Source organism: Marmota monax, unplaced genomic scaffold, assembly GCF_021218885.2.
Source record: "Marmota monax isolate L192 unplaced genomic scaffold, Marmota_monax_Labrador192_F-V1.1 WCK01_AAM20220418_F8-fsc00196, whole genome shotgun sequence".
In the NCBI taxonomy this organism is placed as follows: Eukaryota; Metazoa; Chordata; class Mammalia; order Rodentia; family Sciuridae; genus Marmota; species Marmota monax.
Genome location: NW_026694390.1, coordinates 1266244 through 1284569, shown reverse-complemented (window position 1 = coordinate 1284569; position 18326 = coordinate 1266244). Strand labels below are relative to the sequence as shown.

General features: G+C 35.9%; 1 protein-coding gene across 6 annotated transcripts in view; it reads left to right on the top strand.

Moving 5' to 3' along the window:
- Window positions 1–18326, top strand: part of Uimc1 (ubiquitin interaction motif containing 1) — a 134583-nt gene that overhangs the window by 83740 nt on the left and 32517 nt on the right. For all 6 annotated transcript variants that reach the window (XM_058586619.1, XM_058586617.1, XM_058586620.1 and 3 more), the window contains 2 exons: window positions 4549–4625; window positions 9485–9638. In XM_058586619.1, the coding sequence (XP_058442602.1) occupies window positions 4549–4625; window positions 9485–9638 (231 nt within the window). The remainder of the gene's footprint in view (window positions 1–4548; window positions 4626–9484; window positions 9639–18326) is intronic.

Sequence of the window (18326 nt, the reverse complement as noted above, 5' to 3'; positions counted from 1 at the left end):
GCACACAGTTCTGTGATCAGCTTCTTAGCAGGATACCCTGGTTAAGTGTGATAGTTTGCTTTTTGTTAATTATAGAAATTAAAAGGTACTTATCTTGCTTTAGGCATAAGAGGAACTCTTTCAAAGTTGCATATGGATGTATTTACATATACAAAGTAATTTTTTTAATAATGAAATTTATTTTAATTTTTTTAAATTGTTAATGGACCTTTATTTTATTTATTGATATGTGGTGCTGAGAACCGAACCCGGGGCCTCACACATGCTAGGCATGCGCTCTGCCACTGAGCCACAACCCCAGGCCACATATACAAAGTAATTTTAAATGAACTGAAATACCTACTATCTAATAGAATTCTTGAGTTGAATCACTGTATGATATAAAGAATTTTTTTTTGTGATGTAAATCATTACCTTTTTTTGGTGCCAGGGATTGAACCCAGGAGCACTAAACCACTGTTTTGTTTTTTTATTTTGAAACAGGGTTTCCCTAAGTTGCTCAGGGCCTTGCTAAGTTGCTGAGGCTGGCCTTGAACTTGGAATTCTTCTGATTCAGCCCCCTGAGCCACTGGGATTACATGCTTGACTAAACCCACTACATTTTTTAAAAAAAATTTTTTCTTGTATTTATAGATGGACAGAATGCCTTTATTTTATTTGTTTATTTTATGTGGTGCTATGGATCGAACCCAGTGCCTCACGCATGCTGGGCACGCGCTCTGCCACTGACCTACAGCCTCAGTCGTAAACCACTACTTTTTAAGAAACTTTTCTTTTTAAAAAGTGGAGCCCCCCATCCCCCCCAAAAAAAAGTGGAGCCCATTATGTTTATCAATAATTTCATTCATGTGAGATTGAGGAACTTCTTAATGTTTAAATTCTTTGAACAGCAAGTGATGTACGGATGTTTCTATCAGTCATCTGGGTTTCCTTCAGGTCTTATATAGTCTGTCAGGATTAGAGATAGTCAGTTTTCTTTTCTTCAGTTTTTTTTTCCCCAAAGAGACTTGGAAACAAAGGAAAGCTCTGGAAATATTTTAAAATATTTGTTAGCCTATCATGAAGTTTTATTTATTTTAAAAATACATTTATGTTGATTTTTATTGAAAGTAGTTCTTTAGTTCATTTGAAAGGTATTTGGATCATTGCCTAATAATACCCATTAGGAGACCCCATTACAAAGTGCTGAGATTTTGGCAGGAGCATTCAAGAAAGCTATGTACTATCTTCATGAAAAGAAAGCTTAATCTCTTAATCTCTGTCTGGGATTCCTGCATCATGCCATCTTTCTGTGAAGTCATCTAGTCTACCTGTTTTGGATATGGCATGTGATGTCACATAGGATATTGTCGGAGGAACCTCCAAATATAATGATCTTGAAAGTCCTAGTTAGTGAGAGAAGGAAAAGCAAGCCCTTAATGACTGAAGTTAAATAACTTTTATGATCATGACTTGCTGTCATTAGCCTGCAAATGAAGTCCAAATATTTTCTGATATAAACTACTTCTAAATGAGATTGCAAAAGGTTTTCAAAATACTAATGTTCCCTTTGTTAAGAAAGTAGAACTAGTTCTCCATGAAACCAAACAAACTCCTGAATTTCTTTTTTGATATAGAATTTTTAAGCTATGCATCTAAATTGTACCAAAAAATTGTTCTAAATGGTTTGAAGCACAAATTGAATATAGATAGTTTGTTACCTGTTTCCTTTTGTCTCATATTTCTGACAGTTTCAGGGGTCTGATACTCAAAATTCATTATCTTTCTAGTGTTATTTACTTTGTTTGAAGAGGCAAGAGTATAGACATATTGCGCCCACATTGCACATGCTGGTAGCATTGTTTATTTCTGAGGAGCTAACACCCTCTTGAGTTGTTTGTAGTTGGACATTCAGCTATTCACATAAAGCTTAATTAAAAACTTTTTATTATTGCAGTAGTCCAAGTAGTGAGCAGCTCTTATTTTTGAACAGACTAAATGTCTTTTATAATACACTCTCTCAGGGAAACTTAAAGAAGATTTTGAAGTATGTGCACTATAAGCCTTTTTCCATCAAGGGGATAAAAATCTGTGTATCCAATTTCAAAAAAATCATGATGTATTAAAATACATTTATTATTAGAAGTGTATTTAACTCTTTTTTAATGATTCAGAAAATATTTTAGAATCTTTTTTTTAATATTTATTTTTTAGTTTTAGGTGGACACAACATCTTTATTTTATTCTTTTTTATGTGGTTCTGAGGATCAAACCCAGTGCTTCAGATGTGCCAGGCAAGCCACTTGAGCTATATCTCCAGTCCTAGAATCTTGTAGATAGTTTGTTTGCCTAACACTGGCTATTTATTGTATTTGTGAAGCACAAAAGTATCAGTTAGAAATAGTAAGTACAGTATCAAATAACAGAGAACTTACAGGATTTGCCTTCTGAGATAAATTATTTGTCCAGTTTGGGCTGAAACAATAAAATACGTACACTGTGGCTTGTAAACAACAGAAATTTATTTCTCACAGTTCTGTAGAATGGGGAGTCCAGGATCAAGGCCTCTGCAGATTCTGTGTCTGGTGAGAGCCTGCTTCCTTGTTCATAGATGGCACCTTTTCACTGTGTTCACACATGGCAGAAAGAGGATGAAAGAGCTCTCTGACCTCCTTTTCTTTTTCTTTTTTTTTTATATTTATTTTTTTAGTTATAGATGGACACAATATCTTTATTTTATTTTTATGTGGTGCTGAGGATCGACCCCAGTGCCCCACACATGCTAGTCGGGTGCTCTACCTCTGAGCCACAACCCCAGCCCTCTGAACTCCCTTTTATAAGGGCACTAATTCCATTCTTGAGGTCTTTTCCCTTATATTCTAATTTCCTCCCAATCTACTTCAAATATCATCACATTGGGGGTTAGGATTTCAACCTAACATATGGAGTTTGGGAGGGATATAAAATTCACTTTCTGATATTTCTTTTATAAATTTGTTGTCATTTGGTGTATAATTACTGTGTGGTATTTTTGGGGGGGGGGGGGCGGGGAGTACCAGGGATTGAACTTGGGGCCACTGAGCCACATCCCCAGCCCAATTTTGTATTTTATAATAAGTCTCACTGAGTTGCTTAATGCTTTGTTTTTGCTGAGGCTGGCTTTGAACTCGCGATCCTCCTGCCTTAGCCTCTCAAGCTGTCGGGATTACAGGCGTGTGTCACTGTGCCCAGCAGTTACTATGCTTTTGTTATATTAAATGACAGTTGTCTAGAGCAGAGGTTAGCAGAGGCTAGCAGAGGTTAGCAGACTTAAAACATTTTTTCACTTATTTTTTTCTCCCACCTCCCATCTTAAAAGAAGACTAGTAAATATTTTAGGCTGTTTGGGACATGAGGTCTGTTGAAACTACTCATCTCTGTTGTTTTAGTGCAAAGGCAGCCATAGGTAATACATAGATGAATGAGTATGGCTATGTTTCAATAGAACCTTATTTATAAAAATGGACACCCAGCTGGATTTGACCCATAGAGCTGTGTATAATTTCCTAGCCCCTAAACCAGACTATAAGGGACTCACAAGTTGCATCTCCATACTAGCTATAGATAGTAGAGTGTCTGGGACTTGTTCAATTAATATTTGTTAAATTAATTTTGAATTTATAGATGCTGCTTAAAGAATGTATTGAAGAAAGGCATATCTTTGTCCAGAATGCATACTCTATTTCTGGTCCCAATTTCTGTTTTTCCTAATCACCTCTTTAACCTCATGCCAACCTAATGTTGGCATGTTTTTGTTTTTTATAAAAATTAATATAGTTTGGAACTAGAACTACAGTGGAAATAAGCTAAATGGATCAACTGGTGAACAGATAAACAAACTGTGAAATATTGATATAATGGAGAACCAGTAAAAAGGAGTGAACGACTAACATGGGACAACATTTCAGAAACATTATGCTAAGTGAAAGAAGCTGGACACAAGACTATATATACTATGTGATTTCATGTATATGACATTTTAGAAAAGGCAAAACTATAGGAACATAAAGTAGATACTTATAATTAACTTAATGGGGTATTGGGAAAGATTTTTATTATTTATTTATTTGGTACCGAGGATTGAACCCAGGGCCACTTAACTATTGAGCCACATCCCCAGCCCTTTTTTATATATTTTATTTAGAGACAGGGTCTCATTGAGTTGCTTAGGGCCTCGCTAAGTTGCTGAGGCTGGCTTAGAACTCATGATCCTACTGCCTTACCCTCCTGAGCTGCTGAGATTACAGGCATGCACTGCCGCGCCCAACTGTTTTTTATTTTTATTGTAGTGGTAGTTACGTGATATAAATTGTGCCATGTATAATTGGTATATTTGTTAAAACTCACCAAATTGTACATTGAAAATTGGTGAATTCTGTTATATGTAAATTATGCCAATAAAGCTTTAAGAGGAAATAGACTAGATCTGTATTGCCATTACAATAAACAAAGGGTAAAATAGGTGTTTGGTTTTTTAATTATTAAAACTCAAAATGAAAATTCATGGAATCTTAATTTTTTTAATTACAGAGACACAGCTAAGTTCCCCTGAAACTCTTGACCTTGAAAGAGAAGACTCTCCTGGTAGCAGAGAAACGCTGGATGAAGTAAGAATAATAATGGGAGACAAGGAGATGAATATTCTCCTCTATAGTTTTTCTTAGTTGTTTAATCCTGCTGGTTGTCTTTTTTCTAATGCAGTGTTGACTTTGGCTGAAAAGATTTAGGTGGCATAGGATTTTAGCTTTGGGGACATTTATCTCATGGAGAAATTTTTATAATTAAGATCAGTTTAGCATTGTTTCTAAAAATAAAAGGAGTTGCTATTTCTTGAATATTTTTATATGCATTATTTCTGTTACAGATGGGGAAACAGAGGCTTAGGATGTTTAATTTGCACTAGTTCTTACTGCTATTAATAATAGAACTAGAATTTGAATATTGGTTTGTCTCCGAAGTTCTAGGGCATTTTCTCTTACATACTGATATACAACAGAGATGAACAATCTTGGGAAAAAGAACTATATGAAATAAATTTTCAGTCCTAATTTTTAAATGTTAGTAGAAATAACAAACCCAAGTTAAAATATATTTTCATTACTACCTTTTGTAGCTAACATTACATATCTTGCAAGAGCCATAAAGCTGATTGGTAGAAACTCATACTTCTGATTAAGATTCTTAGTGTATATTTTTCATGTTGAGTCTGACAAAGCAATTTAACTACCAGGAATTCTTTTAAAGAATTTAAGGTTTTAATCTATTGCTATGAAAAGCAGCTTAAAAATTAAGCAAATTCTTCTCTGGAAATAAAGATTTTGGCTATATTTGTGTTTACTATCTTGAACTGGCACCTTAAAAAATACTTAATTCTCATTCCTTTTTATACTCTAGGTTTCTCCTCCTTATCGTGTGTGTGTGTGTGTGTGTGTGTGTGTGTGTGTGTGTGTGTCTCGTGCTGAGGATCTATCCCAGGATCTTATGCATGCTAGGCAAGCATTGTACCACCGAGCTGCATCCTTCGATTTTTTTTTGAAAACAGTTTTTACCTTAAAAGTTAAATCTCTTCCTTAGTACTTCCCTTTCCCAGTACTGCAGGTAACTGGGTAGAAATTCTGCTTTCATGAATCATGCACACTGCCGGTTCCTTGAAACCTGATCCGTCACAACTGATAGACCAGGATTTCCTGATACGAGTGAGGGTAGGAAAGATGATGACACTTCCTTCCTCAGAGGTACTGAGGACACATCTTGCTAGATAATGTCAGAATGGCCTCTAGGTCCTTTTCCTAGCAAGGACACGGCCTTCTAAATGGGAACAGGGGGTCAGAGTAGTAATAACATAGTTTTCCAAACATACAGAAAAAGCCTTATAGAAGCCTTTAATTAGTTCATCAAGGCTGATTTCTTACCCATCTGTGATTGCAAAGGATACTATTTTGGGGGTCAAAAAACGTGAATCCTATTTGGAATTTATAGTGTGCATTCTGCACTACTCTGCCTCAAACAGTAGAGTTGTATAGCCTTTCTCACTTTAATGTCCTCTTTTTCTATCTCTGTTAGCTGATATCTGGATATTCCTAAGTAGCCAGAAGTTTCCATTAAAAGAAGTTAAAAATACTGTGGTTTTTAAGTCATTGAATAATCACTTATTAGTTACAAGAAAGATAGAATTTAATATTTTCTGTGCATAAAAAGGATGTGGACTCTTGCCTTTGAAATCTGTGAATACAGTTTTTTGTCTTCTATTGAAAGGTGGTATGATATAGTGTAAGGTTCTTGCACATTGGAATTAGAAGACATGGGTTTGAATGCCAGTCCCACCACTTTGTGATGTTGGACAAATTCATTGTTTATTCATTTATTAGGCAGGTTTTTATGGTTTTTATACTTTGTATTATTCATTGTTTTAAGACTCTTAGAGATGCCAAGATAAATTTAAAAAATAAAAAATGATGTTCCTGCCTTCACAGGGTCCTGATAAGGGAGAAAATAGACACATAAACAGATAATTATAATGTGGTCTGACAAATGTCATAGTAGATTCCTAGGGTATTAATGCAGCACAGAAGAGGACCGCTCTTCTGAATTTCACCTCTTCATATAAAAATTGGAGGCAAAATATTTTTATTTTTGGGGGTTGCTCTTCAGATTAAATTAGATAAGGATTATAAAACACTTAGCAGAGATTTGGTACAAGTAGAAGTGTACATGTGGAAACAGTTACTATTTTACTGCTTTGTGAGTATTGTGGCTGTTCAGTGATATTAGCTTACCAGTGATGGGTAGTTGCTCAGCACTGCTAAAGTCTGTGGAATAGCTGTGGCAGAACTGCAGCCCCTCTTGATTTGATTTCCCACAGAAGTCAGGTTTCTTTGAAAATAATGGTTTCTCAATATCATACCTGATTGTTTAATCCCTTAGTTGGATTCTCAGGTAAATATTCTGTTTTCAGAGGAGTTAATAGAAATTATTCAGAGTTAAACGGTGAGTTTAATGAGTAATTTTTTTAAAGGTAACTTGTGTTAGAGTCCTAAATGGTAAGGAGAAAGATCTGAATAAATGACTCTCTAAACTACATCTAAACTGGGGGAAGGTTAGAGGGTTTGGTAATTTGTAGAACATGCCTTTTTTCCACTGGGTTCTTTTCTTGAGGTGAGGTTCCTTTTGAAGCCAAAAGGTAAGAACCAACCCTTTAAGGGATTAAGAATCAGTGTCTGAGTACCACTTTTAAGAAATTGCTGTTTAGTATTTTTAAAAAAGTAGAAATCATTCTGCAGAATCTACACAGATAAAAGCTGTGTTGCTTGTATTTTCCTCTTTGAGGTTCCTCTGTAGTAGTTAATTTAAATAGACCTTTTTAATGGCATTGGGGAAAATATCTTATTTTTAATATAAAAATTTTCAGAAAGCTTCTGGTTTTCCTGTGAATGTGGTTGGAAATAGTCTCATATCCATAAAATAATAATAAAGATTACTTCCTTTCAAATATATTAATAGTTTTGGGTACATTCTCTGCACTTTATAGAGTGGCAATGAATACAAAAGGAGTGTTGTAGTGCTATTGTGAGCACCAGTGACACTCATATTATCTCTGTACTTAGTGAACTTTAGAATTTCAAGTAACTGCTCAATCACCACTAACTTTCAGTAACTCAAGAATGCTTGTAAATTTTAGGATTTATTGATTTCCCTCTCTGCTCAAATTGCTTTGCCTGTACAAGACAACTTTTTCTTATGAGTTGTTTGAACAGAGGAACCTGAATTTTTGAGAAGCTCAGTGACTTGGCTTAGAATAACAGCACCTAGAAATTCCAGACCCACTTGACTTTCTGTACCTCCAAGAGAATAATAAAATCATGTAATCTCCCTGTTATGTTCGGGTTCAACTTCTAAAAACAAATGAGAAGGGAGGCTGTTTTTGCTTCTGCCATTTTCATTAATGAAAATACTGAAAGTTTTGATGTGAATTAGGCCTCAGTTTGAGTCTAGATTATTCACTTACTAACTTTGTGTTCAGCAGATTACTTTACCTTTCCAAGCTTCAATTTTCCTTTCTATACTACTGGAGCTAGTGATACCTATGTCCAGTTGGATTGTGAGGGATGGATATGGAAAATGCGTGGCAGAGCCTGGCATAGTGTAAGAACTTAACCACTGTTAGTTCCTTTCTCATCTTTCTGTTTTTCCCCATCTAGAATATGTCTTTTTAATATCAAGTAAGTGTGTTTGGCTTGGTATTTATTTTTTAATTTTTTATTTATTTTTTTTGGGCTTGGTATTTAGAAGGTCTGTTTCCCTCTCTGCTGGATTCCATTCACAAACAGTAGATTTTAGAAATGGTCCAAATTTACAAACCAAAACCAAAAAATAAACAACAACCAAAACAACCACAGTTGATTCAGAGGTTAAATTAACTATACATTGCAATTTGGGTCCTATTTTGTTTTTATACCGGATGAGGACTTCTTTTTTTCACCCTGTAGTAAGGTATAATGACAGCCCAGATGCTCCTTGGACTTAAGTGGAAGCAGTAGCTGTGCAGGACTGTTACACATTGATTGGATAGGACATGCTGTCCTTTGAAGCAAGAGTTAGGCAGTAGTGCTGCAGTGCCCACGCATACTGTTGAATTAATCACTGCAGAGTCCCTGGCTCTGACTAACCTGTGTAGGTAAAATAAAACTGCCTCTGAGAGACACTGGCAACTATAGGAGAAATGATGACTATAAAACACTGAGGAGTAAAGAAAGTTTAAGTGTGGCTTCAAAAGAATTGATTATCTTATAATGACTTTTCTATGGCTCTTTGGGTCTTTGTGTCCCCTTTCAGTCCAAAAAGTCACAAATTAAACACAAGGTGTTATATCTTTTTGGTATAAGCACAGACCTAGGCTCTTAGCTTAAATTCTAATCGTGCTACTTTTGGCTTAGAATCTTTTGTTTTTTAATGCCTTTTATCTTAAAGTTTCAATGACCACAGTTTTCTTTTTTATGAGATTGAAAAGCATCTTTAAGATGCTATTGAAATATAAAATGTGAAACACAAGAGATAAACAGTATACTTGGGCAATGAATACCATGCAGTGTGGTAGATAGAGGCCAGTGTCCTCAAGGTTTAGAGCTATCTAGATAGTCCTTGTTTTGAATTTCAACTCTGACATCTATTTGTTTGTGTGTGACACTGTGCAAGTTCCCTTACTGTTTGGGGCAATACTTTTCTCATGTCTATGCCTTTGTAAGAATGTGAGAATTAAATAAGTAATTCATACATAGGGCTTAGTGTATAGCTGGCAACTTAGTATATTTAAGTATTAACTATAAGAGTAGTGTCTCCCAGGCCTTAGCCCTGAATTTGATACGTTGATTGGTATTGTCTCTTTGAAAGTAATTGGGATAGAATCTTTAGTGGGAAAGATAGATGATAAGCTAAAGATGTTACAATTCCTGTTTGTCACATTCTTCAGGTTGGTAACAGGGAAGATGCTGAGAAGGATATGCCTACTTCTACCTTCTCATCTAGTACCCAGGTATCCTGCCCATTATGTGATCAAGGCTTCCCATCCACAAAGATTGAGCGACATGCTATGTACTGCAATGGTCTGATGGAGCAAGAAGCAGGTAAAGACTCATCAGGACAGCCAGACTCTTACTTTTATTTGTATGTGGTTTTGTAATCCTCTACAATTCAATGTAGGGAAAGCCGCTCTTCAAAGTTAAAGTTGCTTTTTTTTTTTTTTGTAGTTAATTTTCTGGTACTTTCATGGTTTTTATTTGTTTTAGTATGTTGTTACTTGGACCTTAGGAGTGGGGAAGGAAAAACCTTTTCCTCTTTTAATGTTTCAACTTATTTGCTATAGGTAGGCCAAAGACCAGTACAATGCAGTAGTTGTAATCCCAACTCATATATTCAAATATTGAGATTCTGGTAGAACTTGAGAATCTAAGTCTAGTGTTACCTATTTTTTTATTCAAAATAAGTCTCTTCTGGCTTTTTTGTTTGTTTAAGATAGAAATTCTACCTGGAGATAGCAGCTGAAAAATAACCCTAATTTATACTCGTATCCCACATGTCTCTGCTGAGTTACCCTGGAGCTATTGGTTTATATCTCTGAGAGTATACCAAAAGCCAGAGTTTTGGTGTAGTTTGGAGGGGTGTGTGTGTGTGTGTGTGTGTGTGTGTGTGTGTTGATACTGGGGATTGAACCTAGGGTGCTTTGCCACTGAACTACATCCCCAGTCCTTTTTATTTTTTTTATTTTGATACAGGGTCTTGCTCAGTTGCTGAGGCTGGACTTAAACTTGTGATCCTCCTATCTCAGCCTCCTGAATTGCTGGGATTATAGGCATGTCTGGCCAGTGTGAGATATTGATTAAGAAAATCTTCTTGTTAATCACACTCCTTGAAATATCATCCTGATCCTTCCTTTCTATGATTTCTACCTCTAAATATAGTAGCATTAGCATAGCTACCTTTCTGTGATCTGTCATATTGAATGTAACCCTTATATAGTAGGTGTTGCAACATTCTCTGCTTGATTCCTATAATAGATGTATTTAAATCTGAAATTGTATAGTTGTGAAGTATTTTATAAATTAAAATTTCCAAAAATAAATGAATAGTATTTAATTTTTCTGAAGTAGTATACATCTTAGTTATTAAATAAGAAAGTATGTAAACTTGTAATTTAATGTTTGTGGATTTTTCTGATTATTAAGTAGTACATGTTCCTTGTAATAATAAGAATGGCTTACACTTATTGAATAATTAAAAGTGAGTATTCAGGCATTATTTTCATACATAGGAGGCTAAATGAGACATTTTAAGAAAAGGGCTTAGCAGTGTTTAGCACACAGTAAGTACTTAAGAAGCATTAGCTGCTATTATTATTCCCAATAGTGAAATTCCTAGGTCAAAGATTTTGTGGTCATTTTAAAAGAGCTTTATATGTAGCATTGTAGTCTTTCAATTAGAATGAAGTTTGCGGACCTAAATCTAGCTGTCAACTCCTTTTAACAGAAGAGTACTAAAGGAATGGAGTCTAGCTGCAGTTTCAATTTGACACAGTTCTTTAGTCTGATTTTTTTTTTCTTTTTTCTTTTTTAAGCTGAGAGTTTCAGTGACTAAAAGAATTCTGGGGCCAAGCCTTTGGTATCCAGAGAGGGAAGAGATGATTCTGTCTTACTATGCATGCTTACTCACTGGTATTGGTCATCTGAGTCAATCACTTATTCAGTACTGAGGTCTAGAAATAAATGAGTTTGAGAAGCTGAATGTCCCTGTGAACTCTAAGAGTAGATAACTTCCTTCAAGTCCAAATTATTAGGTAAAGAGTAAAATAGAGAGGCTAGGGTTGTGGCTCAGTGGTAGAGTGCTCACCTAGTATGTATGAGGCACTGGGTGTGATCCTCAGCACCACATAAAAATAAATAAAATAAAGCCCATCAACAACTGAAAAAATATTAACAAAAAAAAAAAAAAAAAGAAGAAGAAGAAGAATATAGAGTATCTCCTACTGGTATCTCCCACATCAAACTTTGCTGTTTTGTGCTTCAATAGGAACCTCTGGCATTCATTACTGTCAGATATCTATAAGCTACATGGTATTTGCATTCAGGCCTTTTCCTTACTAGCGTATGGCAGGGGAATATTTGCTATAAAAGAATTTGGGCTTGTGTTTTAATTTTCTCAAACCAAATGCAGACTTGTATTACCAGTACCAGGTTGTTCTTATTGAACTTGTTAAGCTGATACGATCAGGTGGACAAAATAGACTGAGACTAACTAACTGTCTTCATCATTCAGGCAGAGCCTTTCAGGTTCTTATTTTACTGGGTCCAGGGTCAGTGACTCAGTCTGATGCTACTCAATTGGATTTGCTTTCTGGGTCTTGTGGACTTTCAGACATTTTGGGTATAAATGTGTTTTCTGACATAATAGAAAGTCCTAATATTCTAATAGCCCTGATACTATATGTCATCCTAATGTCTCAGACCTCTGTCTGAAGACGTTGTTACCGGCAGCCAAGCCAGGCAAATTGCTTGGAACCCTGGTGGCCAGATTTGGTCATTCCTCTGCATAAGAAATAAGTAAATGATGTAAAAAGGGAAAATGATTTTTACATAGCTTGATCAAACTGGGGAGAAGCAGCTAGATTGTTTCTCTATTGGTCCCATGGAAGCAGTTACAATTTATAGAAACAAAAGCTGGTGATATACATATGTAGATATAGCTAGGCTGTGCTTATCCAGAGAATATGTCAGTTTTAGCTTTCTTGGCATCTGTCTGCATCATGAGGAAGTTTTTAATTCTCAGCATGAGGAAGTTCAGGAGCTCTCTGCTATATCCTGAATAACAGTCAATCTTTCTTTTTCAAAGGGACATTTGTTTTGAGCTATCTAGAACATTACATTCTTCTTTTCAGTGTCAACTCATCTAGATCCTTTTTGCCACTGATTCTTATTTACCTTTTAATTCATCCCAATACTTATGAAATACTTTCTAAATTGTGGTAGGCCTTACTTATGGAGTTTGCTAAGGAAGTTTAAGATAAGATTTCTGCCATCAAGGAACTTGCAGTCTCTTTGGGGAAATAAGCATTTACCTAAGAAGATTAATTACAAAGTGATATAGAGTGAATGGTTTATACCCAAGTGAATGTCCCTGAAAGTAAGTATAATCAGAGAAAAGTGCCACTGAATTGGAATGATGTCCCAGAGACATCATTTAGTCTAGACTGTGAAATCTTGGTAGGTTTAAATAAACCTATAAGAGAGTAGGGGGCCCTTTATCCTCCTGTGAGTTTAAATAAGAAGCAAAGACAATGGCCACTGATCAATAATTCTAATAGTGTTAACTTGTTAACCAAACTTACCCTTTTTGGTGACATTTTAGGCCCAATGAGAGAGTTTGGAGCAGGAAATCCTCATTAGAACCACCCTATGTCTACTTATTCCTCTACTTTCTTGGGAACAGAGTTTGGGGGTATAGGTAGGCTGGAGAAGTGATTAGAGGAATTGTGTGAAGAACCTATTAATGTTTGTGTCAGTCCTTAGTAAATTTGACCTCTTAACTTGATTTCCCCAGTAGCTTACCTGTCCTCATTTTCTTGCCAGATGTAAATTAGTGATTGATTTTGTTCAGCTTTGTGACATGACCAAGGCCTGGCCGCCAGTGCAAGGAAACCTCTCCTGCTGTAGAAGGAAAAGTTACTCTTTTGAAGACCTAACAGGTTGAGAGATCATTAGCGCCATGTCTAAGGGGTGGAATAAGAGACGACTTTCAACCCAGAATTAGGTATCCAGTTTCCCCCTCCTGTTTTTCTGTGAAGCTGATCCTAGAGATGCTTGATTTGGTTGTGTAAGAGAAATAGTAATTAGAGTCATTTACATGAAGCACCTACCATTTATGCCTAGTTACCATGCAGCACAATAACAATTATGCATATCATTAAATATGTGTCTGATTAACTTTGCTGTAAGTTTTATTTGATTATCATACTGCATTCTGGTTAAGTTGGTTTGTCTGCTCAGTTTGCTCAATGACATGGCTGTATATTGAGCACTATGAAAAAAAATTGAGGACTGTTGTTTAAAGGCATCATCTGAGAGGTAAGATTTGCTGAATTGACCTAGACTAGAACAAAGGCAGATTGCCTTTGCTTTCACTTTCTGCAAAATGTATTTGAGATCATTTTTACTCAAAATGTATTTGAGATAATTTGGGAAGAATAAAGCTCTGTACTTACTCATTCAATAAATATGTATGTATTAATAACCTGCTATATTCCACATACAGTGAACAGAATATTTCAAGTTCCTATTTCCATGGAGTTTTTAATCTAGTACTGGGAGCAAATAATGGAAAATAAATATGTGGTATGTCACACAGTGATAAGTATTTTAGAGAAAAAAATAACAGCAAAAGAGCGGGATAGGGAGTACTAAGGTTAGGAAGTAGCAATTTAAAATTGGTGGTCAATGAAGATCCTATTGAGAAGATGGCATTTGAGTAGACACCTAAAGGAAGTGAAGGAATTTTGAGACAGGGAGGAGAAAGTGTAACAGGCAGAGAAACCAGTAAATTTAAAGATCCTGGGGTTTGAACAGCCTAGAGTAAGGCTGGAGTTGAATAAATGAGAGAAAAAAATGAGAGAGAATTGGGGAAGGGAGGGGTAGGCAGACCAGGTACTCATTGGCCTTAATAAGATCTTTGGCTTTTTCTCTGGACAAGGGAGTAACCATTGGAGGGATTTGAGCAAAGAAGTAATGTTAAGTAAAGGATCACTTTGATTGCTGAATAGAAAATAGATTATTAGAATAGGGACAAGGCTGGAAGGTAGGAGATCAGAGTCAACATCTCATATTTGGCAGTATGATAGTGGAAGAAATGTGGGCTGTGTGACTAGACAGAGCTGGACTTAAATTTTAACTGTGTTAGGACCAGACTCCATATTTCTAAAATTAGTTCGACAGTATCAGGATTGTCATGAGAATCTGAGTCACTTTATAAAGTATGTAGCTCTGTGCTTAAGTATTCAATAAATGTTGCTATTATTATTGACTATTTTTTCCTGTATATTTAATTTTTCTGAGGTCTGTGTTTCTATGTGCTAGTACATAAAGGATAAGCTATCAGTTGGATAGAACTAAAGGGAAGATAAAAGGCCTAAAAGTCAAAGTGATAAGAATAAATTAGTAAAAAATAGATCATAGGAGAGTTAGGGAAACTGAAGACATTAACTATATACATTTTGGACCTAGATAGAGGTCCAAGTGTGGCTTACAGTTAGGATACTGGTTGGAGGGGATTTTCTCTTCAGAAAGATCTCCAGAAAAATAATGTTAGGGGCCAGGTGCTATGGTGCACACCTGTAATCCCAGCATCGTGGGAGGCTGAGGCAGGAGGATTGCGAGTTCAAAGCCAGGCTCAGCAACGGCGAGGGGCTAAGCAACTCAGTGAGACCCTATCTCTATATAAAATTCAAAATAGGGCTGGGGATGGGCTCAGTGGTTGAATGTCCCTGAGTTCAATTCACAGTACCAAAAAAATAAAAACCAAAAAATAATGTTGGATAGGTTGGGGGAGGTAGAGATCTTTCTTGTAGATATTCCTGGGAGGTAACAAAAATGGACTGAGGTCTAGAATAGATTTTTTTGGGGTAGCTCAGCAAAAGTCTGTTAATACCTGAACATATCTAAGTAAGACATTTCTCAAATTAGACAAAGTTGGACCTTTTCTGTTTTAGATACTTGTATTTGCCTACCTGAATATAATTTGAATACTGTTCATTCTTCTCATTTGTATTAATATGGCTTTTTGTGGTACCCAATATGATTAGATTAAGTTATATCGCTATTGGTGCCTAGCTACTGAGGTGTTGACAGTTCTGAAATAGGATAGGTTTAATACACATAACATGGATTCTGGAGACAAATTGACCTGTGGGGAGATATACAAATCAAACAAAGGCTCTGATCACATATCTTAGTGTTATTAGAGTGGTTCAGTTGGGTAGATAAGACATGCACAAGAATAACTGTAATACAAGGTCAAAACTTCTAAGGGATACAAAAAACATCCTGTGGTGTTTTAGAGGAAATGTGATTAGAGATTGAGAGAGAAGGGCATTATTGTGAGAGAATAGTAGGCAAAAATCACATAAATAGAAAAATGTGAAGTGTATATAGAAAAGAGCAAGCAATTCAGTGTGGTAGTAATATGGGAAAGGAAATAGTAGGCAACTGGAGAAGGACAAATGTAACTTGAATTACGTGGAATAACAAAGGGCACTTTTTTAAAACCCTAAAAGAGTTATTTGTGTGTTTATACCCACTGTGGTATTTAGGAGCCTCTTGGATGCAAGTGTTAGAAATATATAGCTTGCATAATTGGGAAGTCTGGTTAGGGTTCATTCAGACAGAACTGGATCTAGAAGCTTGGACTTCCTTTTTTTTTTTTTTTTTTTTAAATTGTAGTTGGACACAATACCTTTATTTTATTTATTTGTTTTTAATGTGGTGCTGAGGATTGAACCCAGCGCCTCACACGTGCTAGGCAAGCACTCTGTGAGCTACAATCCAAGCCAAACTTTTAGCTTTTTTTGTTTGATTGTTTACTAATTTATTTTTAAAATTTATATGTGGCAGCAGAATGTATTACTATTCTTATTACACATACAGAGCACAATTTTTCATATCTCTGATTGTATACAAAGTATATTCACACCAGTTTGTGTCTTCAAACTTTTAGCTTTTAATGGAAAGAAGGAGATCTTTCTCCTAAGACCATAGGTCAGTCTAGAGGAAGATTTCAATACCCCTTACTTGATTTGAGTGTCTACTCCCTGGTCTGGTCACTGTAACAAAGTTGATGGGTATGTATCATTTATAAGTCAGAACAAGTAAAGGAAAATCCTATTAATACTATCAGAAATTCTATTAGTATCTACAGAAAAATTTTGTTGGTAGTCACAACACTGTTAACAATGAGTTTAACACATAGGATTTATTTTTCTTAAAAAACATTTGGAGTGAGACAGTGGCTCTCTTATATAATTGAAGACAGTCCATTGACTTCACAATCCTAAGTTTGAGACTTCTTGATTCATGATTTCAGGATGATTGCTGAATCTCTAGACCTCATATAGAGATCTCTGTTCCAGGAAGGAAGGAGGAGAATGGGTAAAAGGGTATGATTGCTGATTCTGACTACTTAGATCTAATACTTGTTCCTCAGTCCCATTGGAATAGGGCCTATTCTAAATTATGGTTCAATTAAGCCAGTTCTAAGTTTAGTATACTTTCATGTGTGTTTATATGTCTTTTGCCTATATAATTATTCTATCTTTGAAGTCGCTAATTACTTTTTACAGTGATTCAACTTAAAAAGTTTCCATATCTTGCTCTTGATGAAGTATTGTATGAGATGCTAGGAGTGAGGAGTGGAACTCAAGAGGTGGTAAGGGATTTGATAAGAGCTGAATAGGATCTCAAGCTTGTACTTAGGAAATTTACAGTCCATTGAGGAAAACGACTTGGGCATCATGACTAAGTATAGGGAAAATAGTTAAAATGCTAAAATAGAGGAACTAGCTACTCAGAGGAAGAAGGTTTTAATTCCAGTTAGTAGGATAAGGAAAAATTTCTTAATTGTTCACCTCATATTGGACATAGGTTTTTTTTTAAAAAAAAAAACAACAATACCTATCTGACTGCCTGACTATCTAGCCATCCATCCATCCATCCACTTATTTTTGTGGCACTGGGATGCTTTACCACTGAGTTACATTCCCACCCCCCTTTATTTTTCTTTTTAAAATTTGAAACAAGGTCTTGCTAAGTTGCCGAGATTGGTCTCAGACTTGCCTTAGCCTTCTGGGTCACTGAAATTACAGACATGTGCCTCCACACTTAGCTTTATTATTATTTTTTATTAAAAGTAAACATCTAAAATAGCAGTGTTCTCTGAAGTTTGCCCTTGCATCTATTGGGATCTGAGTATTTGCCACAAAGGTGATTTTCAGGTTTTTTCCACTCACTCATCAGTTCTCACCAAGTTACCAGATTAATGCAGCCTGGGACAGCAGTCCCCTTCTTCTGTGAAGACTGTCAAAGCTTTTTTTCTTGAAGCAGAAGCAGTGCTGATCCTGTAGAAAGAATCTCTGTGAATAGAATGGGCACTGAAACAGAGAAAAGAGTATTGGAATTATGTAGAATTAAAGGGGTGGGGTGGGGTGGGCAGCAAGTAGAAGGAATAAAAAATTTGTTGCTATTTATGATGGGAGGAGAAAGCTAAAGAAGTGAGAGGAAGAGGAGGTGGTCTGGTCCAGGGATCAATAGGAACTAGTAGTCCACAATGATATATTTAAAGGAATTGTGACATACTTCCACCTCATTTCCAAAGCAACTGGGAATTTAAAAAATACTTCCCCCCACCCCAGAATATAAAAAGTAAAAGAAATAAAGTCTACTAGTGAGGCCATGAGGCCATTGTATTTATTTTGAAGTATTTCCTTTGTAGAGTGATGTGGGAGGGTTGATGGAGCAAGCACTTTCTTCCCTAATATTGGAATTCTGTTACACACATACTGATTGAATATTCCTTTTTTTTTTTTAAGAGGTGCTGGGGATTGAACCCAGGGTCTTGTGCATGCTAGGCAAGCACTGTACCAACTGAGCCATATCCCAACCCTGGGTATTCCTATTTTAAAGCACCAAAATCTTAAATGCACCATTTTGAGCACCAGCATGATGGTACAAGTGGAAAATGGAAAATTCCACACCTGGTGTCATGTGTCCTCTGACTGA